We start from the raw sequence: 23,399 nt of genomic DNA on the forward strand, positions 1-23,399 counted from the left end.
TTAGTACAGACTCAGAAACCAGATTGTAAGAATTTAAATACCAGCTCTGTCACCTACTGGCTGTGAGCTCAAATAAGGTTCTTAACTTCTCTGTGCATTCATTTCCAAAACTGGAAGATAATATTAGTACCTACCACACAGCAGGGCTCTATGAATTAAGAACTTAGAGCAGTGCTGCCTCATAGTAAGTGCTTAATAAGAGTGTTGCTATTATCAATATCCTCTGAAAGAAAGTTATCTCTAAAGGATGAGACTCTAATAGAGGCAGAATGCTCAAGACACTGGAGCAAACATATAAACAGAACAGTGTGTAGGTTCCAAGATTCACATTTCCTCTATTCCTATCACACCTCCCTTTGTTTCAGCATGGTTTAAAGGGGCAATTGCTTATTGCTGGAGGAGGGGCTATAACCATAGAATGCTCTGTTGGATGCCCATAGGGCCTCTTCTTTCTTAGGACACATGAAGATAATTAAGTCTCTGGGAATGGGCTATTACAGGATAGTAAAGTGCTTGCTTCATAATTCTGTCACACGCACAGTGCAGCCAGTACCATAAGGCAGCAGAGATAAATGCCAGGACCAAAGGTGCTGAGATGTGGATTCTTTTAAGGCAATGAGTTTTTTTTTCTTTTAAGCAACTTAATGAGACCTCATTAATTGAACTTGGGAAGGAGTTTTCAAATCACAAAAAAGTTCATTTAAAAATTATAAGCATTAACTTTAGCTGACTTCTGTCTGCTGCAGATTCTGTGTTAATGAAGCTAATGCAAAGCTGTAATAAGCAGCATCATTTTCTCCTCATTTCTTCGTGCTTTTAAATCTCTGAAATCGTATCATTTTTTCTTTGTTCTATTTTCATAAATACTACCTGGATTCAGTTGGTACCTGAATTTTTATGAATTGTTTAATTAATAAAGAATAAATTGATAGCTTGTATATATCTTTTTTCCTGTGTGCATATGTGTATAATCATGTGACAGCCAAATAAGGCAATTGTAAAACTCTACACAGCCTTTTCCTACATATTCCTTAGATTGAGAGATATCCAAAATAGTTTAGAACAGGGGTTCCCACCTCTGGAGTCTAATGCCTGATGACCTGAGGTGGGACTGATGTAATAATAATAGAAATAAAGTGCTCAATAAATGTAATCCACTTGAATCGTCCGAAAGCCATCCCCCTGACCCCAGTCCATGGAAAAACTGTCTTCCTCAAAACTGGTCCCTGGTGCCAAAAAGGTTGGGGACTGCTGGTTTAGAAGATCTTGCTTCTTTAGTAAAAAGGGAAAAACTAGGATAGCATGATGGGAAGAAAATTGTTTGTGAATCTTGTAAAATTTAATATGTAGTAGCTTTCCTGGTGGTCCAGTGGTTAAGACTCTGCCCTTCCACTACATGGGGTAAGAGTTCGATCCCGGGTTGGGAACTAAGATACTGTGTGGCACAGCAGGGGGGGAAAATGCAGTTTTTTAGATAAAAAGCAAAGAAAAAAAAGATAATTAACTCTACTTAGAGAAAAACTAGTTGCCTGACATTTTTCTGGAAATCAGGGCACAAGGGTTCCTCTTTATTGTTCCTTGCAGAGACCAACCCTTTTCTGGGGAAAAGACCCTGAGTGATTGTGACCTGCCAACACCTCTTAGCCCTGACCACGCACCAGGACCCCACTCCCAACCAGCCACCAGACACGGGAACATTTACTCAGAAAAGCCTCTGGTACTTCCCACTGCCCCTCCATCATCCCCAGTCGCGTAGCATCTCTGATGAGCCTCCTCCCTATCTTCAGTTTCTCCTCCCTCTCCAAAGACTGTTCACAAGGAGCTCAGTTTTTCCTAAAGAGTAAGAAACAAAAAAGTCTTTATGTGAGAGTCTGCTTAAGAAATAACCGACTCCAATTTATAAAGGCCCCTTTCATTCTGTTTGCTGGTCTGTGCTTCCTGAGCAGCCGCGGGTGGGACAGCTCAATGGAGCCTAGTCACAGGCTGCAACTGCTAATTTCCATCCAAGACTGCGCCAGGGGAGGAGGAGGGAAGGGTGCATGCCACCCTGCAGACGCCCTCCCAGAGCAGCCCTAGGAGCTCTGCCTTTAAACAGACCAATGCACGTTTCCTGAGCGAGGCAGTCCTTTCTACCAAATAACTTGCTTTAATGATTTCCCGAGTACAGAGTGACTTTATTTTTCATAAAATGCCTTACTTAAAAATAACAACCGATCAGAGAAAATAATAGGTATTAAGTAGAAAATGGTTGGAACCTAAGGTTTCTTTCTGTTGCAGGTCTGCAAAGTGGTACCCTGCTAAACCAGTCTGGGACATTTCCTGTTGGAACCATCAGGGTGGTGCCCCAAGTGAGGCAGAGCTATTCTGAGAGAGTTCCCTCTTGGTCTTGGGTCTTAGGTTAGAATTACATAGAGGTCATCACACAGTCCAGACCTTGAATCTGAACTGTGGGGGTAAAGAGATGGTTGGTTTTACTGACTCACAACATTTTTTTGGAAGCTGTGAAATCAAATAGTTTTACTTTTTTTCATATATATACAATACATATGTATACATATTTTCATTTTTCCATTCTATATTGATAAATATATATTTTGTATCTGTATTTAAAACATAAATATATAAATTTTATGATATGTAAAATATGTAAACATTTAAAATATATTTATATATTATATGTATGTTTTAGATTTAAATGAAATAACATTTGTATTTAGGACTCCAACTGAATTTCATAGCACCTTTATAAACTGAGAGAATGCAACCATGTACCAGGATTAATATGGTAAAAGTTTCACGCTATCTTATTTTTTTAAATTTTATATTAAACATGGAATAGAATGCAAAATGGATGAGACTTTAAGATAAAAATGGAATGTAACCCTGGCTTGTAGAAGAAAAGGCCGAGATTTTTAGGGACACAGATTTCTTCTTTTCTCTCAACCCCAGCAGATACCCTGAGACACTGGGCAGCAAAAATGAGAAAGATTCTCTACTCAAAGCTAGTTAAACCCCCAGCCCCACCTTCATTCTGTAATTACACATTCTATAGCCTTTTCAGGTTTCTCTTTTTAAAAATCTCTTTATTCACAGTTTGTTCCTTCATATCTTTGTTTCACTATGTTGAATTACTTTATTTTTTTAATATAAATTTATTTATTTTAATTGGAGGCAAGTTACTTTACAGTATTGTATTGGTTTTGCCGTACATCAACATGAGTCTGCCACAGGTGTACACGTGTTCCCCATCCTGGACTGGCAATTCATTTCATATATGATATTATACATGTTTCAATGCTATTCTCCCAAATCATCCCACCCTCTTCCTCTCCCACAGAGTCCAAAAGACTGTTCCATACATCTGTGTCTCTTTTGCTGTCTCACATACAGGGTTATCATTACCATCTTTCTAAATTCCATGTATATGCATTAGTATACTGTATTGGTGTTTTTCTCTCTGGCTTACTTCACTCTGTATAATAGGCTCCAGTTTCATCACCTCATTAGAACTGATTCAAATGTATTCTTTTTAATGGCTGAGTAATACTCCATTGTGTATATGTACCACAGCTTTCTTATCCATTCATCTGCTGATGGGCATCTAGGTTGCTTCCATGTCCTGGCTATTATAAACAGTGCTGCGATGAACATTGGGGTACACGTGTCTCTTTCAATTCTGGTTTCCTTGGTGTGTATGCCCAGTAGTGGGATTGCTGGGTCATAAGGCAGTTCTATTTCCAGTTTTTTAATGAATCTCCACACTGTTCTCCATAGTGGCTGTACTAGTTTGCATTCCCATCAACAGTGTATGAGGGTTCCCTTTTCTCCATACCCTCTCCAGCATTTATTACTTGTAGACTTTTCGATAGCAGCCATTCTGACTGGCGTGAAATGGTACCTCATTGTGGTTTTGATTTGCATTTCTCTGATAAAGAGTGATGTTGGGCATCTTTTCATGTGTTTGTTAGCCATCTGTATGTCTTCTTTGGAGAAATGTCTGTTTCCTTCTTTGGCCCATTTTTTGATTGAGTCGTTTATTTTTCTGGAATTGAACTGCAGGATTTGCTTGTGTATTTTTGAGATTAGTTGTTTGTCAGTTGCTTCATTTGCTATTATTTTATCCCATTCTGACGGCTGTCTTTTCACCTTGCTTATAGTTTTCCTTTGTTGTGCAGAAGCTTTTAATTTTAATTAGGTCCCATTTGTTTATTTTTGCTTTTATTTCCAATATTCTGGGAGGTGGATCATAGAGGATCCTGCTGTGATTTATGTCGGAGAGTGTTTTGCCTATGTTCTCCTCTAGGAGTTTTATAGTTTCTGGTCTTACATTTAGATCTTTAACCCATTTTGAATTACTTTAAACACCAGCTTTCTGTCCTGATTCACTTCACAGACCAACCCAGAAGCCCCAAGTTCCTAACGTAGGGTCCACTTAACAGTTTCATGAACTAGAGGAAGTCAGTTCATTCATTTAAACCCTAGTTTCCTAGTCTGAAAATGAGAATGATGGCATCTGCTTTGCCATCCCAGAACAGCTACGAAGTCAAAATGACATAATGTACATGGAAGGCCTCTTGTCAATGATGAAGTACTACTTAAATATCAGTCATCCCTATGAATAATTTGTCGAGATCAGTGGCCCATCATTATACTTAGTAATACATTTTACTAATGTATTAGTTACTAGATAAAGAAGAACTGTGTAGGGGGAGGAAATTTTGAAATATAAGCCATCTAAGAAGATCAGGTCTATAGTGTTACCTCAGTGAATGACTTCAGTATTTGAAATGATCACATATCAGGAGAGAGAAGGAAGAAGAAAGAGATGAGTAAATGTCAGAACAAGGTTCTGCTCTGTGGTTCAGCATCGGGAACTTGAGGTCAGAAGAGCCCCTGATGGCCCAAGTCACTATAGAGGAAAAAGTCCTTAGATGATACTTACCTTCAATTATTAGACAACCCCAAGACACAGACCATGGAGTTCTGAGTATAATATTTCTCACAGCAAGGATCTGCCCAAACTATAAATGGTCAACACTAGCCCCACTTAGCTTTCAAAATAAGGAATGCTCTTGTCTACCTCTGCTGGTGCAGCCTGTCTCTCCTCCCTGGTGTTCACAAGAACAACCAGAGGTTGTTAAACATGTACTGTGTTTGGGGCACTATACTAGCACCGTGCAAACATGACTCATCTTATTTTAACCTCACAGCAACCCTAAGAACTAGATACTTTCATATTTCCATTTTACAGATGACAAAACTGGGGCTGAATGTTTAAGAAACTCAACCAGTGAATATAGGGCAAAAGATCCAACTGAAAGATAGTAGTGTGACTTTAAACCTGGATGGGTTCCATGTCTCCCTGTACTTCCAACAGGTGGCATGGCCATTGCAGAGAAAGTGCAGAGGACACGCCCTTCTTGGGGCCTGCTGCTCAAATTCTCTTATGCAAATTCTCTTATCAAAAGCCTTAATTATACTTGGAGAGGTGAGGACAGAGTAGAGCCCAAAAGGGAAAGGATCCAAGGAAGTGACAGGTTGTGTTTTTATTTTGGAAGCTAAATGAGGGTTTGAGAAGAACAGAGATCTCGGAACATCGAGAATGAAAATGCCATTTTTAAAAAAGTGATCTGTTCATATTTAGTGAGCTCTTAGATCTGCTGTTGGCCATGATAAGTTATACTGGGTTGTTTTGCTGTCTTCCAAATCTTCTGAAATCCTCAGTTTGACCTTATGTTTGCTTCTGACACTCTGCTTCACTCACCGCATTTAAGTTTATTTAGAGAAAAATCATGAAGAGCAAAGCAAAATAGTGGATTTTAGATCTTAACTTTTAAAAATATCCCATCTCTTCCCTTCTAAACAAGTCATAGAAATTATAGGCAGAAGTAGATTGCTATGTCAGAGAAGATAATGGCAACCCACTCCAGTATTCTTGCCTGGAAAATCCCATGGATGGAGGAGCCTGGTGGGCTGCAGTCCATGGGGTTGCTAAGAGTCGGGCACGACTGAGCAACTTCACTTTCACTTTTCACTTTCATGCGTTGGAGAAGGAAATGGCAACCCACTCCAGTATTCTTGCCTGGAGAATCCCAGGGACAGAGAAGCCTAGTGGGCTGCCGTCTGTGGGGTCTCACAGAGTCGGACAGGACTGAAGCGACTTAGCAGCAGCAGCAGCAGCAGCAGATTCCTATGTTAGGATAACAACAGAAGGTTTATATCTGACTCTAGAATGAACTTTGGACTAATGGTGGGGGGGTGGGTGTAGTAGGCAGATATGTAGGCCAAAGTTTCATGTTCCAGTATATGACTGACCAAAAATGGTCTTTGACACAGGAACACGGTGACTCCAGTGCTGATCCTTGTTAGAGATTCTGAGTTTTTGAATGGTTACTTTTGTTACCCTTCATCAACTATTGATATGATTTTTAAGTCAATAAAAATTAGACTAACATTTATGATAGTTGTAATAATTATAACAGGTCTTCCCTGGTGGCTCAGAGAGTAAGGAATCCACTTGCAATACAGGAGACCTGGATTCGATCCCTGGTTTGGGAGGATCCCCTGGAGAAGGAAATGCTGCCCACTACAGTATTCTTGCCTGGGAAATCCCATGGAGAGAGGAGCCTGGCGGTCTACAGTCCATGAGGTCACAAAAGAGTTGGACATGACTTGGCAACATGCATTTTCACTTTTCACTATAATAGTCTTGGTATTAAAATCACCAAAAGATAATAATCCATTTGAGAAAACACTTGGATATAAGTGCCAGATGTCTGTATTTTTCTGTTTTCAGGCTCATTCTTTTAACTCATGGTCTGATCAGTAACTCAATGTGTGGGCACCTTTCACAAGGTCTTCTCCATGCAGAAAGAGGCAGCTGGTAGAGACAGATACGCTCTCTGAATTGGGTCAAGTGGCCAAACATACTTCATCTGATTCCTTTCCTTGGGCTGTTAATGAAGAGAAGAGTCTTCTCTCCTTCCGCGGCTCTGCTGGGCTCATTTTTTGTCTCCTCTGACCATTAGTGGTTCCATTTGATCAGATAATTCTGAGTGACCAGTCAGTTCAGCAATATGGGAAATAATTATGTCTGAGATCAAATGTCTGTTGCTTATTCGGTGCTGAGGTCATGTTAAATTATAATCACCACTCTTCTCTGATCCCTTTTCCCAATTTTATAGTATTAAAAGTCTTCTTATTCAGATTTTCTTGTGTCAGTCAGGGTCTCTGGTTCCATTAAGACCCAGCTGCCATTGGATAAGTAACAGTAAACAATATTAGAACTCCAAAGTCAGGAGGGTCTGATTCTTCGTGTCACTGGCTCGAATTGCAGTTCCACTGGTTCAGTTTGTCTTGATCACGTATGTGGCCAAGGATCAATTATCAGTTCATTTCCAAAGCTGGAGAAGACCGTTGGCATCTTTGTTTTCTGCTTCTCTTATGAGCTTTTGTCACATACTTGAATTAAGTTCCGTGCCTTTCTCGCTTTCACTTGGGCCATTTCATTTAAGTATATGACTTGGTCCACTTGTGTACTTGTGTACTGAGCATGCTGTCAGTGCTTTGCATTGATTAGCTAGAGAAAAATTACTCTTATTATTTTGTGTACTTTAGTGTTTTATTATTCATGATTGAATCACAGTGTCCCCAACACAGGTATGATGAACCAGGGTTTTGTTAGTACTTATTTTGTTTTCCAGAGGGGCTCTTTATGTACCAGAGTCTTTTTTCTAGCTTTCTGGAGGTGCATGTAACATCGTGTGAGTTCAAGATGTACAATGCAATGATTTGATACATGTATAACTGTGAAATAGCTACCACAATAAAGTTAGTCATATCTATTGCCTCACATAATTACCTTTTTTGTGTGTATGTGTGTTCTAAGAACATTTAAGATCTGCTCTCTCAGCAATTTTTAAGTATATAATTCAGTATTGTTAACTATAGTCACCACACTGTACATTAGATTTCCAGAACTTATGTGTCTTATAGCTGGATGTTTGTGCCCTTTGACTGATGTCTTCCCATATCCCTCACCCCCAGTCCCTGGCAACCACTACCCACTTCTTAGAGAGAAATTCTTTCTTAACAGATCACTGTATTTCATGTGAGTACTATAAACTCTATTTTTTTTTTCTTTCTCTCTTTCTGGAAAAGAAGTGTGTTCGATGTCCTTCCTAGGTGCCTCTGTTATACCCTGGGCTTTCTCCTTTCATAGCACACAAGATGCTATGTTGAAATTGCCTATTTATGGGTCTGTCTCAGCAGCTTTACCTTTAGAGTGTGACTTCCTTGGAAACTGAGTTGTGTCTGGTTCTCTGTTCTACCCCTGGCTCCCAGTGTTGCTTGACACATTAAGTAGGCAAACCCAAAATCTCTTGATTACACTGAGATTTGAAAGGAAAATAGTGCCAGAAGTCTGGCAAGGCTTCTGTGTAATAGACAGTTAAATTAAATCAGGCCACCCAGTTGTTGAGAAAGAATGATCTGTTAGGTAAAGGAAGACTGCACATTTTGGAACTATGTCTTTTTGGTGTTCCTCATAAATGACAAACAGATCTCCTTGTGTGATTAAATTCAAAAGGTTTTGTCATGACACCAGAACACTATATGGAAATACCAAGTCTCCTCTGAAGTCCCTACTGGGGGTTCGAGTTTGCCCGCCTTCGTACCATCACAGTAAACGGTATGAACCAAAACACCATTCATATAAACCGTGTGCTCTCTTTGCTCTCACCAGACCACAATTTTAGTAATTTTTCAGACTTTTATGTAAGATTCTGTTCTGACATTTTTGTATATGTGGAACTCAGAATAAAAAGCACTTCACAAGCAAGTGGGACTATTGATGTCAGGGTTTTTTGGACCAAATCCCAGGAATTTCAGTGTCTCTGGAATGTTAGAGTATTAATTAGACTTCTGTGAGATGAACTGGGTTCATTTACCTAATGAGGAGTCATGGCCGAGCAAGCGTGTTGGGGTAGATGCAGGGCTAGTTGTTGTTTCTTCTCCAGCTATTTCAAATAGCTGCTCTACCTGGGCCATTGACCACTTCTGTTCATCCCATTCCTGTCTGCTCCTCGGTGGTGGGTGCCCCACATCTGCATGACCCGTCTGACATTTGCTGAGGAAGTGGAAAGGTGTGCTAGAGGCAAGAATCCAGTCACTCACTAAGCAGCCTTTCAATACACACAGAGTTTCTGAAAATGAGTGTCTATAAACCGCAGAATTCTCTAGCAATTCCAACAGAATTTGCTTCTTCAACCAAGGCAAAAGATAAAGAAAGAATACCCAGGCATTAGTCATAAATATAAGCCTTGTGTGCTAGAACCCAAAGTAATTGAGTGAGGTTAATGAATATCCATGTGTTGAAACTAAAAGGATGTCTGCCTCTCTTTTCCACTCAGTTTTGGTGTGATTGTCATGGAAATATTCTTCAGGATGAGAGAAGACCACATCCCTTGATCCTTCTATGCTTGGTAGGGTGGAAAACGCAAGGAGGAGGGAAGGCTGGTTTTGAAAGATGAGGCTGGCAGCAGTAATTGACGTAGGTTGCTCTGATGCCAGTTTGACAGATAATGAAAGTTTTTATAGGAGATTTTCAATGCCTCTGAAAACTATTTGCTAGGATGTTGTTATGTTTTCGCCAGCCGGAAATAAATGTATCATCCTAATTTTAAACTCACCAGCAATAAAAGCATCTATCTCAAGAAATTCCAGAATACGTTTCTATGCAGACACCTAATCACCATGCCTGTCTGTGAAGTGGCCCGTTTATCTTAGCCTCAACTGCGTGACAGTGTACGTCGCCCTCAGCCAAGTGAATAATGCTCTAACCAGGCATGAACAGCTCTTCTGACTCTTCCACACATACTTCCTTTGGTGTGTTTGGTTAGCACACTGTACAAGTATGGTCTGAACACTCATTCCTCTTTAGCAGAGTCAGCATTGAATAACAGAGAATAACAGGACTCTGTGGTCCTGTTATTCCAGGACCACAAAATGCTTGTTCAGGCCTGTCCTGCCTGTGCGTTGGTGATGGAGGACACAGTAGCCATGAGCCTGACCCATCCTCGGCAGCATGTGCAAAATGTGGTGGATGTGAGCTCCATCCTTGGCCCTGCTTTGTGGAAGAAACTAGTCATTTTCACAGGAAAGACCTAGTAATAGGATTGTATTTTCTGGGGTTTTCTAGTGAAAGTACTAGATCTCAGAGACGTCCTCATCTGTGACCTTGGTCAGGTCATCTGATCTCTCTGTTGTTTCTTCATCTGCGAATCTGTTTCTGGTTTGCCTCAGAGGTGTTTCCCCAAATAGTGGAAAATACAAATATGAGTTCTTGAAGGTAACTTTCCACTGTTGTACTTATCATTCTATTTATGTTGATATCCTAAAATTAAATGAAACAAGCCTCAGGAGTATCACCTGGAAGTTAGTGTCAAATCCTCTCACCTTCAGGTAAGGGCAACATTTAGATTGCCCATCAAAAAACCTGATTTAAAGCTAACTTCCTGTAATCTTTTTTTTAAGTTCCAAAATACAAAAACTCTCAAAGCCCATCTATAAGTGATGGTAAAAAGCAAGCCCCTTTCTGGGAAATGATTCTTTGAACAAAAGAATTATAGATGCTTCATTCATTCACTTTACAAAGAGTTATTTAAAGCCTGACATGAGCCAAGCACTGTTGTAGGCACCAGTGATTCAGCAGTGATCAAAACAGACAAATTCCCAGTGCTCAGGGAGCTTATATTTTAGTAGGCAATACAAGCCATAAAAAAGAAAGATAAAATACATCAGATTGTGATAAATGCCAAGAAAGAACATAAAACTGGGTAAAAGGATGAGAGGTGTAAGAAGGAGGGGTGATCTTTTTTTTAGACAAGAAGGCCATGGAAGGCCTCTGATAAGTTAGTGTTTGAGCAGACACCTGAATAAAGTGAGGAGGTCAACTCTAAGAATAGCATTCTAGAGGGGCCGGGAGGTACAAAGGCCTAAGACAGGAGTAGGCTCACCATTTTTAGGAAACAGCAAGGAGACATTGTAGCTGTATTGGAGTGAAAAGATGAAAGATGAAATCAGAGAGATGCCCATGGGCCTTGCTATTTAGCTCTTACATACCCTGTAAAGAACTAAGCTTTTACTCCTTGTGACATACCTTTTCTTAGCAAACACTCTAGTTGCTACATGAAGAATAGACTGAAAGGAGTAAGGGGCAAGATCAGGAAAGACAGTATAATATGGAAAAGGTCAAGCAAGAAATAAAGGTGGTTAGGCCAGTATGGCAGCAGTGGAAGGGCGGAGAGCAGGGAATGATTCTGGGATTCTGGACATAGTTTGAAGGAACAGTTCAAGGATTTGCTGGTCAATTGAAGGTCAGATGCGGTTAACAAAGAAGCAAAAAGGTATCCTCAAAGTTTTATTCTGAGCAGCCAGAGGAATGGAACTGCCATTGACTGCCATGAGGAATACTGTGGGAGGAGCAGGTCTAGGGGGTAGAAAATTAAAAATTTTGTTTGGGACTTATCAAGTCTGAGATGCCCATTCATGTGGAGAGATTGAGTAGGTAGTTGAATATGTGGGTCTGCAGATCAGTAGCAAGACTAGTAACTAAGATAGAGATTTGAGAGGTGTAATACAAAGCATGGTGCTTACAGCTGCGGGTCTGAATGAGATCGATGGGGGCAGGGCTGGGATGGGGTGGCTGTTGAGCATAAACATAAAAAAGTACAAAGACACCAAGACCTGGGGATTGAGAAGATGAATAAAACCAAGAGGAGAAACTGAGGGGAAACTGACAGTAAAATAAAACAAGAATCAAGAAAGACAGAAAATGACAAGTGTTGGCAAGGAGGTGGAGAAACTGAAACCTTGTACACTGCACTGTTGGTGGAAATATAAAATAGTACTTCTGCTTTGGAAGACAGGAGCGAGGGTCCTCAAAAATCAAAAATGGGATTAACAGGTGATCCAGCAATCCCACTTCCAGGCATATCTCCAAAATTGAAAGCAGGATTTTGAAGAGATATTTGTACTTCTGTGTTCATAATAACATTGTTCACATTAGCCAAGAGGCGGCAGCAACCCCAGTGTTCATCCGTGGATGAATAGATAAACATAAGTGGTATATGTATATACAATGGAATATTAGCCTTAAAAAAGGTGGAAGTCTTGCCACATGCTGCAATATAGATGAACCTTGAGGACATTATGCTAAATGAAATAATCCAGTCACAAGAAGTCAAATGGTATATGATTTCACTTACATAGAGTATCTAAAGTAGTCAAACTCATAGAAACAGTAAAATTGTGGTTGCCAAGGGGTAGAGGGGAGAGGGAAATGAGTAGGTGTTCAATGGGCATAGAGTTGCATATTTTGCAAGATTAAAAACTTCCAGGGATCTGTTATACAACAGTGTGAATATGGTTAACACTACTAAACTGTACACTTAAAGATGGATATGATGGTAGATTTTGTTATGTACCTTTTGCCACAATTTTGAATGAATCAATCAATCAAGAAAGGGCCACTTCCCTGAAGTCAAATGGAAAAAGTGTTTAAGAAGAAGGAAGCAATATAACTGTGTTAGATGTTGCTAGAAGGTTTTAGTTGCTGAACGTTATTATTGTTGTTTAGTTGCTAAGTCATGTCCGACTCTTTTTGCCACCCCATGGACTGTAGCCTGCCAGGCTCCTCTGTCCATGGGATTTCCCAGACAAGAATACTGGAGTGGGTTGCCATTTCCTTCTCCAGGGGATCTTCCTACCCAGGGATCGAACCCGTGGCTCCTGCATTGGCAGGCAGATTCTTTACCACCAGGGAAGCCCCCATAGTTGCTGAATAATAGCCCTCAAAGATATCAAGTTCTAATCCTGGAATCTGCAAGTATTACCATATAAGGATACAGAGTCTTAAGGTTCTTGACAGGAAGTCATCATCCTAGATTATCCTGGTGGACCCAAAATTCAGTGTTAAGTATCCTGACAAAAGAGAGGCAGAGGTCGATGGCACACAGAAGGGGAGGAGGAGGCATGGTGACCACAGAGGCAGACGTCAGGTTGATGTGGCCACAAGTCGAAGAATGCCAGCAGCCACCAGAAGCTGGAAGCAGCAAGAAATGGATTCTTTCCTGGAAAGTCCAGGGTAAATCGTGGCTCTGATTTCCACTTAGTGGCACTGAGTTTGAACTTCTAGGTTCCAGAACTGTGCGTAAATTTCTGCAGTTTCAAGCCATGACATTTATGGTAATTTGTTACAGCAACCACAGAAAGCTAAGACCAAAGTCAAGTAAAATGAGGACTGAGAAGTGACCACTGGATTTGACAAACTGGGAGCTGGACCTGCTGGTGACCAAGACAAATGTAGTTTTTACAGAGTGCTGGAGGAAAGGCTATTTGGAGGGAGTAGAGGAAAGAATTGTAGGAAGAAAAACAGATACAGAGAGGCCAGACAAGTTTTCCAGGTCATCTGTAAGGGAAAGCAGAAGAATGGGTTTGCAGAGGGCATGCAGAGTCAAGGGACAAGTTTTATTGTTGTTGTTTTTCGAAACAGCAACATGGGAGATGTTTAGCTGATGTGATTGCTCCAATAAAGAGGAAAGGAAAATTGGTGATGCAAGAGAAAATGAAAAAAAATGGCAAGGATCAAGTCCTTTAGTAGATAAGAATGGGAGCCCAGGCTGAAGTGAAGGGACCCCTCACCAAGGCGGTGCTCTGAAAAAATCAGAGCACCAGCAGTTCATCATCCAAGAGAAGGCAGAGTTTGTGAGCATAGAAGTGCAGATACACATAGGTTGGGAGGATTGGGCATGGTAGACTATAGTTGTTCTCCTCTGGATGCTGCTGGTTTTTCAGTGAGATTAGAAAGTTACCAACTAAGAATGAGGATGGAGAGAGCAAAGAAGTATTAGAGGCTGAAAGACAGAGGAGAAGGTATGAGAAAAGTCACTGAAAGTTGACTAAAGAAATGTAGAAGAAAAACTGGACAACACTAAGGACCCACTTTAAGTTAATGTCTGTGAATCTGTGATGATTTGTTTACTCAATATTCCTAGCTGCTTAAGGGTAGTTTAGGAGTTGGATTCAACTAGGGTTGGGGATTTTAGCAGCTGGTGTGATTGAGGGAGAAAGAGGCAGAGTTGCTGTTTGTTTAAAGGGAGTGACCACATGCTAGACCATGGAATAAAAGCCAGGTAAGGTGGCATATGTGGAGAAGGCAATGGCAACCCACTCCAGTACTCTTGCCTGGAAAATCCTATGGATGGAGGAGCCTGGTAGACTGCAGTCCATGGGGTCGCTAGGAGTCAGACAAAACTGAGCGACTTCACTTTCACTTTTCACTTTCATGCATTGGAGAAGGAAATGGCAACCCACTCCAGTATTCTTGCCTGGAGAATCCCAGGGACAAGGAAGCCTGGTGGGCTGCCGTCTTTGGGGTCGCACAGAGTCGGACACGACTGAAGCGACTTAGCAGCAGCAGCAACAAGGTGGCATATGAAGACATAAGGGTTTGAGCGATAGTGAAAAGGCAGCAGGCTCAATGGATGAGTGTCCTGAATTCTTAGAATCTGGGTGCAGTGAGAGTAATCTGGAAAGACAGGAGATGAACTTGAGAGAATGGGAAGCTTGAAATCCTTCTTTCACGAGAGGCTGTTCTCTTCATCACGGGGCTTTTCTTCATATTTGTCTTCTTTCCTTGAACATTTAGTTTTGGAATTTGGGTTGAAACTTAACTAAGCTGAAAGAGTTGTAGAGCTGTGGGATTTAATGATAAGAGTGACAAGAGTGAAACTACTTGACTATCTCTTGAACAACAAGCAAAAAGAACTAGAAAGGAATCACGCAAGCATTCACCTCAAGCTTCATTTTACAGAAAAGGAAACTGAGTCCCAGAGGAGTGAAAGGACTTCTTTCTGATTTTTCGGCAAAGTTGAAACTTGCATCCAGACCTGTAGCCTCAGAACTGGCTGCTGTCTGTAATATGCCCCCGCTGGTTCTCACATTTTCTTCACGAACACCATGAGCACCTTGGAGAGCCATGACTGACAGCTTATTAAGCATCATCATGGCCTGTTACTTCCATGCCCCTCTGTCTTTCCCTCCACATTTCCATCCAGAGACACCACATTTACTAAAAAGAGATTGCCTCTAGAAAACTCCTTGGAAATCTACACAATTATCTGTTTCTCCCTTCATGCAACATTAAACCTGTTTGATTAAAAATGTAGAGATCTGGCTAGCAAATACTATTCACTCACTAATCAAGGAACCTTTGTAGTCAAATTTGCTGGCTATTTACATTCTTTACAAAAATAGTACAAAATATAACTAAGCTGGAAAAATCAAGCTCAGTTTCTCTGGTCTGATCCACTAGAATGTCTCACTGTTGCATAGTGATCACCATAGGGTATTGAGGGGTCAGGTGAGAGAGAAATATTATTTTTACTTCGTTGACCCCCCACTTCCCGTCCCATTCTCCTAATAGGGTTTCTCTGTGGTGACCACACATACAGGGTGTGAAGGCTGTGAAACTTAGTGAGAAATTTGAACCTTTATAATGCTTCCAATGTACTGGGTACCAAAGTGTTAGAAAGACTCAAGAAACTGTGAAAAGTACATCTAACTGGTATCTTAAAACTAAATTTAAGTTCTTGGTTCTGATACTGGATTATAGCTGCATTTTCTAAGGCAGTTCATTTTGTTTTGTTTTTTAATCTGTGAAGTTAGGGTCTTGGTTCAGAGGGTTTCAAATGTCTCATATTTGTGTGGTATGTGTGTTAGTCATTCAGTTGTGTCCAACTCTTTGTGATCCCAGGGTCTATAACTCACCAGGCTCCTTTGTCCGTGGGATTCTCCAGGCTAGAATACTGGAGTGGGTTACATTTCTTTCTCCAGGGAATCTTCCACCATATTTAAAGTCTCATATTTAGCCTCTCTTTAAGGGTTAGTGGCATAAATTTGCAGAGGAGCCATTTTCTAACTTGCTCATTCCTAGAAAAATCTTCAGCCCTAATCCTGAAGAAGGCTTCCTTTTATGAGCCCCCAGGGCCTGCCAAAGCTGGACCAACTTGCTAAATGAAACACAGGACCACTGCGTTCCACATATTTATAGATATTTCTAAGCCTGTGTCACCAATGATTAAAGTGTATTAAATCAGTGCCTATAAAAAAGATTTCTGTTTTGGGTAGAAAGTTCTGCAAGGTAACTTCTGAGTCCTGCTTAACTCTGAGATTTAATAACACCATAAACTCCATGGTATATTAAGTAAGGTCAGTCAAGTTCACAGCCTTTCCTTTCTCAGAACTGCTCTTAGTTCCTGGGGACCAATCTCAAAAGTGTTCTTTCTGAGGGCAGGCTAGAAAAGGAAGAAAGTGAGCAGCCAAGGTGGTCAAATAGCTCCTAAAAATAGTGTCTACAATTGAAGTGGTTTCAGGACTATATATACACAATGGTCAAACCCTTTCATCAGCACATGAAAAAATGAGTGAATTCTAATGTGTATAAATTATACCTCGATAAATCTGATTTAAAAAAAATAGAATCTGTAAGATGACTGTTTCCCAAGTCAACATTTTAGACAGTTCCTTGCACCCTTTGGAGATGGCAAAAAAAAAAAAATTAGTGTCCCATGGAGAAGAGTCCTATTCTTGATTCTCCTCCCCTCCAGCCCAGGGTATTTTTGAATCAGTGTGGGCAATTATTGTCCTTACTTTGTGACAAAGTAAAAAAAAAAGACTACTTGTCCCTTTCTCTTTCTTACATTTTTCCTCTATTAACTCCATGTAATCAAAGGGATATTGGTATGGCAATGTATTTTATGCACACAGGGCAGTAGTTTTAAAAACGATATTGGCTAAAAGAAGAAAAAACGACTCTGTACTATGTATCAGAGCTGTGTAACAGCCTTAAAAGATGTGGTATAAAGTTTGACAGTTGAGTAATGGGGAAACATTAAAATAACTTCATTTTCTTAAGAACGTGGGGGCTGGCGGGAAAGGATAAATCTTGAAGAATGGGTAATGAGAGAACATCTCAGAAGGTCAGCATTTACGCAGGTCCCAGCAAATGATTATATATATTAGTTAATATTATCTTCCCAGCATGATATTACACACCAAAAATAAGCACTTCAAGTAAAGGAAAGGCATTTGAAAATTATTGTGAAGGTGAACTTGGTTGTCTTCGGTGGTAAGATTATAGGAGATTTTTGTGTTCTGAACCTCTGTGTTTTTTAGCTTTTCAACAGCTATGTATTTCTTAAAAAAATAATAAATATATATATATATATATATATATAGTTTTAAAAAAGTGAATTGTTCCCTGCTGCCCCTGAAACTCAACTGGAAAAGAGAGATGAGTCCTTCTGGCGTATGTTCTCAGTGCTGTGGGGATTCTATCTGAGTTGAGCGGTCTCGGATTGGTTGAGAGGGTGACCCGGGGCCGGTGCTACAAAGGAGCTCTCAGTATCAGACTTATGTTTACACTTTCAAACTGAGTGTGTGTGTAATTTTGCACCTGGGAAAAGTTATTGATGATTTAGATGTTGCCCAAAACAACCCCAAAAATGGTGAGAGGGAAGAATGTGCACCAGTCTGAAGCTTCTCTTTTGCCCCTAGGATGGAGATACCTGAAGATCAGATGAGATATAGTTAAGAGTCTGGGAGGCATCTTTTGGGGAAACATGCTATGTAATCTTATTTACTCCTAATGAAAGCCAATATAAGCAGTCTGTATCCAGGAGCATCTGTTTGATGGGGCTGCGGTGAGGGGCATGGATGATGCTGTGTACCAGGCCACTCATCCTCAGAAGCAGCAGACCTTACTGAGGATCTAATGGGTGCTGGGTACACAGTGGAGGACTTTCATTAAAAAAAAAAAAATAGTAGATGCTCAAAGTAGTTGAGCACCTACTTTGCTCTAAGTTAACATCTAGAGGAGGAGAGAGGCTGATGGTCAATAAATTGATTAGATAATTCCAGATTATTATAGTAATTGAAAATAAACAGGGAGATGTGCAAGAAAATGACGGGCTGGAAAGGGGTCCTTTGGATAGTGTGATCAGGAGGAGATTTGGTGTTTGGATATAGGTCAGAGGAAGATAGTAACAGCAGTGGGTGTCTCCACCCGGGAGCTATGCAACATGGCAAATGGGGGAGACGGCAACTACGGGGGCCCTTGGATGAAACCTAGCTGAGGCTGTTTAACCAGTAAAGACAGATTTAGAGCAATTTTGGAGATAGAGTAGCAGGTTGAATAAATATTTATGAGAACAGTGGTTGGACAAAATAAAGATAATTATTAACACAGTCAGCATGCTGTATTTTTTAAAGCCAGAGAAATAGCTTGAATCATACTAGCACAGGCTCCTAGACTGGTGTGGCCTTGAGAGGGGGCTCAGGAGGGTGCTGTAGTCACTGAGGAAGATTCCTCAGTGAAAAGATCTGAGCTGTATGATGCAGATGTGCGTGAAGGACGAGCGAGATGGCAAAGCCATGGCTGCCGAGGGCACCAGCTGTGTTGGGAGCACAGAGAACAGGCTGATCTGACTGAAGATGAGGGCTGATGATGTGGAGCAGAAGTAGGCAGGGGACGTTTTGATGGAAACAGTTGCTATGTGTGCACAGATACTCTGCTGGCCTTACATCCAGGAAATTAAATCAGCCCGAGGAGGAGGCAGAAGCCAGTCAGTCTCAGGTACTAGGCTTGCAAATTTATTCCATGACCACAGAAAACCTTTACAAGCACTATAACTGGATATGGGCTTTTCTATCCAGAAGATCCCAATGAAAGGAAGTGCCATCCTAGAATTACGGAGGTGGCCCGTGCACACTCACATCCGCCCAGTGGCTGGTTTCTTAGAAACTTATTGAGCATAGCAAGTGCACGTGCTTCTGGGTCACGCACATTAAATGCTCAATAAATCCTCATTAACTAATTTTATGTCACAATTGATTTTCAGATAATCTCATCTCTTTAAGGTTGTTAACACAAATTGGAAATTTCAAAATTGGTTGTAAAGATTTACCCACCCTCCTCTCCCCGCAAAAAAAGGTTTCCCTCCCTCTTTGGATTGTTTGTTGAGTTCTTGCTTAATAATCACAGTTGGTCGTGATCGTAGATTTTCCCCTTTGCCTTTCTTAGTCCCTGATTTTCTTCCATGTCCCTTCTTGTGAGAATGAGATATTATGTATGTAATCCTTCTAGGACACAGTGCTTAGTAATTGCTAAATAAATGGTGCTGATCATTCTCTCTATTCATGCCGGCTCCTTGTATGGCACTCCACAATGTTCAAAATGCTGTCACAAATGTTAGACACACATGTGCAGTCTTGGAGTTATTAGCCCCACTTGACTGCTGAGCCACGGAGGCCCGGAAAGATTGAATGATTGTCCTGCTGTAAACAGCTGGGAGTATCAGCATGGCCTAGAATCCAGATCTTCCCCTAGTTTCTGTTTTTCTACTTTTGTACTGTCTCTCATTGGCATTACTGGGAATATTCCCAAACAACATCGTGATTAAAAACAAACCTGAATGGAAGAGGTTTGCTTGTTATTGGGGGGCTGTATTGGGGAGCTCTGGAGTGAGAAATGGCAACCCACTCCAGTATTCTTGCCTGGGGAATCCCCAAGGACAGAAGAGCCTGGTGGGCTGCAGTCTATAGGGTCACAAAGAGTTGGACTCGGCTGAAGTGACTTAGCATGCATGTATGCATTGGGGAGCTCAGCCAAGGGACTTCTGGTGTTACCATTTTGTAAGGAGCCATATAAGCAGTGGCCAGGAAGTCCAGGGGGGCAAGTCTTCCTTGCAAGATTACGTGGGTTTATTTTATTTTTTTAAAGAAATTAATTAACCAATAGGTAATTTCCTACAAAAAAAAAAAAAAAAAAAAAACAGAAGGCTGCTGCCTGTCTGATCTGCCTTTCCTGTTGTGGTGGAGTATTAGATGTCAGTAGGTTCACAGAGCCATTTCTGTGGGAACAGTTTCATTATTTCTCTTTTGTTGAAACCGTAGCGATTTGTGGTCTGGACTTCCATATTAAAAAGAAAAGAAAATTCAACATACGCCATATAAAATACTAATCTTGTTTCCTTAGAGTGAACAAAGACCATCTAAAATCTAAAAATGTCGGCTCCCATCTGTGGACACAAGCCGTTTCCTGGTCCAAGACTCAGATAAGAACTAAAAGCTTAAATGTCATTTCTTGAGCTGCAACATGGCCTATTCACTCCTGTTTCATTTTTTAAAATTCCATGAAATCCATGACTTTGAGTCAGCATGTTTCAAGGGTTTTGTGTTTGTCAAGGTCATTAAAAGCAGCTAACCAATGATCCTCTTTTCAAGAGGAACGCTTGTGTCTGTGGAGATGTTGTTTTGAAAACAACAGTTTACTGCAAAGTGGAGAGTTGTCATTTCAAATAATGTTTTCTGGCAGCAAGTGAGAGAGGGAAGCTTGCCATGTCTTACTGTCCACCTCCACAGCCTAGACGGTTCCCATGCTGATTTGAGGAAGTCAGACATGATCTTGTCTTTCTCCCATTTGGAAATTGTTACCATCCCAGAAAAACGACATGGAAATAGTACAAAATGGATTGATTGCTTCCTTGGTTCATTCTCTTCCCTCTTGGTTCAGAGTGCTTTCGATTGGTGTGGCTTCCACACCAGCCCTCATTCGTCTTAGCTCTCCCTGTAGTTGCACAGACTGTAAAAATCACTATTCATTTGTGAAAATGGCCAACCTATGCCTTAGCTCCCAGACCAGGATCAGTCTGCTGCCTCTAAAAATGTGAATTGAGATAGACTAAAGGAAAAACCTTTCCCTGGGGAGCTTGCTTTAGAAACAGCCTTCTTGCTCACATTCTGACTTAATCTTAGTCTCTTTCAACTAGGGATGTGGTGCTTATTACTTCCCTAGGATTGTTGTGAGGATTAAATAGGATAATGTTCTAGAGCACTTGGCCCAGTTCCTGGCACATGGAAAGCCGTTGGTTTATAAACTAATATTCACTTTTAGTCTGAGTTCCTAGTCCTCTGCTGATAGAACAGAGATTTAGGCTTGTAAAATCAATTTCTCAGAAATAGGAAGCCCTTAAAGATAGGGACAGGAGGAGAGGAAAGTCACTTGGAGGGCTCCTGTTTTGCTTTGTTTACAAATTCTTCACTTAATCCAGTATTGTGGAGTCTGGCTTTCTGGATTCTGGCTGCCTGTGAACTCCTCCCAGTCCCTGCCTCTCTCCACCCTCTCCCCGATGCTCACCCACACCTCCTGGAGTCCATATCATTCTACAACCTCTGTCTCCAAGTCCTTGCATTCCTAAGCCTGTGTACACATACCCTACCCTACCTCCTCTCTGTTCCCCCCACTTGCTCTGTACTTGTCTCCTGTCTGAACTCTATACTGCTCCTCAAAAATGAGCAAAGGCGAGTGAAACCACGACACTGTGACATCCAAAAGAAATCTTTGCAACATCTCCAATTGTTGAAACATATGATGGGGAAAAAGTGAGCGAGCAACATAAATTCTACCCCCAATGCCCTGGGCCTTCAAAGTGTTGAGGGGAAAGCAACCAGCTTCACAAATAAATCCTTTATTGGTTTTAAATATCCCTTGTGGCTGGAGAACCAAAAAAGAGTTTGGTGTTTGCTGAGGAGTAGAGATTGCAATATGCTCTTTTGTTATTTTCAAGTCAAAATGGCCAACTGGTATGAGAGGATAATGCCTGACAAAAAGCTACCCTGAAACCTGGCAGGGTATTTTACAATTCTTATTTGATTCATTGTATCAGGCGAGTGTATGCTCCTCGGTTCTGTCTGGTCCACAACAAAGGTTTGGAGTGACGGACATTAAAGCCCCCTCGGTGCGTCACAGCTCTTGGGTCTTGGACAGACCGTGTTATAGCTCTCAGGTCTCAAACGGACCGTGTTATAGCTCTTAGACAAATCAGTGTTACACCTCTGTGTTACAGCTCTATTTTATTTAGATAATAGCAGGAAAATCGCCCCAGCCTGCGGGAGAGAGAGAGAGCGCGCGCGCCAGCGAGCACATGCCCTTTGGCTCCTCCTTTTGTATGTTTTTCCTCCCTCTGGGCCTGCCCTATGCGAAGTGGGCCAGCCAGGAGTGCTGTTTGTTCTACCTGAAGTCCTCACTCCGGTCCTCGGCCCTTCCTTTGACCTTCCTTTGTTCCATTTTCATGGGCTTTTCCCTTCCTTGTCTTTTAGCCACCGCCATTTTGGACTCCTGTTTCCTATCCTACCTAACAGTTGTGTAGCCACTATTCATACGTTTACTAGTGTTTTGACTCTGAAAGACCTTTACAGGAAAGAATATTTAGCAGTCCTTCCTATATAGAATCTAATCCATTTGATGATGACATACTTGTTGCAGAATAAATTAGAGTAAGGATCAAAAAATGAGTCACAGAATGACCAAGCCCAAACTTTGGTTGTAGGTCTGAACAGTTAACAAATACATTTTTTCAGCTGACTAATTGTAGAAACTCTGAAAAATTCTAAATTGGAATAGTTTGAAATTGTGTGTTATGTGTTAGTTGGTCAGTCATGTCTGACTCTTTGTGACCCCATGGTCTGTCCATGGAATTCTCTAGGAAAGAATACTAGAGTGGGTTGCCATTTCCTTCTCCAGGGGGGTCTTCCCAACCCAGGGATCGAACCTGGGTCTCCTTCTTTGCAGGCAGATTCTTTGCCCTCTGATCTACAAGGGAAGCCCAGTTTGAAATTAGTCCTCTAATTTAAAAGTAACTACTAACCAATCACCAATGCTAGGGCTAACTGACAAATGAGAATAATATAGATATCATCAAGTGACTGGAAGGCTATAACCTCTAATTTGTTTTCTAGACTTAGAAATTGTTTGTTTTATTCCCAATGTAATTGTAACCTGAAAATATACAAAACAAACAAATCAAACCCCCTCAGCACCTACTGCAAATATCAAAACACAGTTCAGAGAAACACACAGTTATAATGAAAATGAAAGGCCTCAGGGAAGCCTGCCTGGATCCATGCTTAAAAAACACCATTAAAGTATGAAAAGAATGGAATCCTCCACGATTAACCTACAGTCTCCAAGGCAAAGATCCCCGGATCAAAACATTTATTTATCTTTGTGCCACGGAAATAAGGGGTTGTGTGTTTATTCCCAAGCATAAGTGACAAGAAAATATATAGTTTCTTAACAGAAAGATTCCTCCTAAAAGAAATTAAAATACTGGATGTATTTTTAGAGAAAGAAAACCATCTGATGGTTATTATTCCGTAACAAGCCTGACCCTCAGGGATGGAAGTCTTCTGTCCTCAGTTGAAAAGAATAAAATGTATTCTGTTATTATTCTTAGGTTTGGAATCCAGGTAGGATAATTAGGACATTCTTGCAAAATTCC

At 40.9% G+C, this 23,399-nt stretch overlaps 1 protein-coding gene across 9 annotated transcripts in view; it reads left to right on the plus strand.

Annotated features, from left to right (window-relative positions):
- GNG2 (G protein subunit gamma 2) overlaps positions 1–23,399 on the plus strand; it is a 155,940-nt gene that overhangs the window by 97,112 nt on the left and 35,429 nt on the right. For 2 of the 9 annotated variants that reach the window (XM_055537641.1, XM_055537642.1), the window contains exon 3: positions 9,411–9,482. The exons of 4 other annotated variants lie outside the window; for them this stretch is intronic. In XM_055537641.1, coding sequence (XP_055393616.1) covers positions 9,411–9,482 — 72 coding nt within the window. Of the gene's footprint in view, positions 1–1,584; positions 1,718–2,277; positions 2,570–6,482; positions 7,824–9,410; positions 9,483–23,399 lie in introns of those variants that run through there. 3 more of the 9 variants (XR_008699220.1, XM_055537640.1, XM_055537639.1) reach the window with 3 other exon arrangements.

The sequence above is a fragment of the Bubalus kerabau genome, chromosome 10 (assembly GCF_029407905.1).
Source record: "Bubalus kerabau isolate K-KA32 ecotype Philippines breed swamp buffalo chromosome 10, PCC_UOA_SB_1v2, whole genome shotgun sequence".
Taxonomy (NCBI): domain Eukaryota; kingdom Metazoa; phylum Chordata; class Mammalia; order Artiodactyla; family Bovidae; genus Bubalus; species Bubalus kerabau.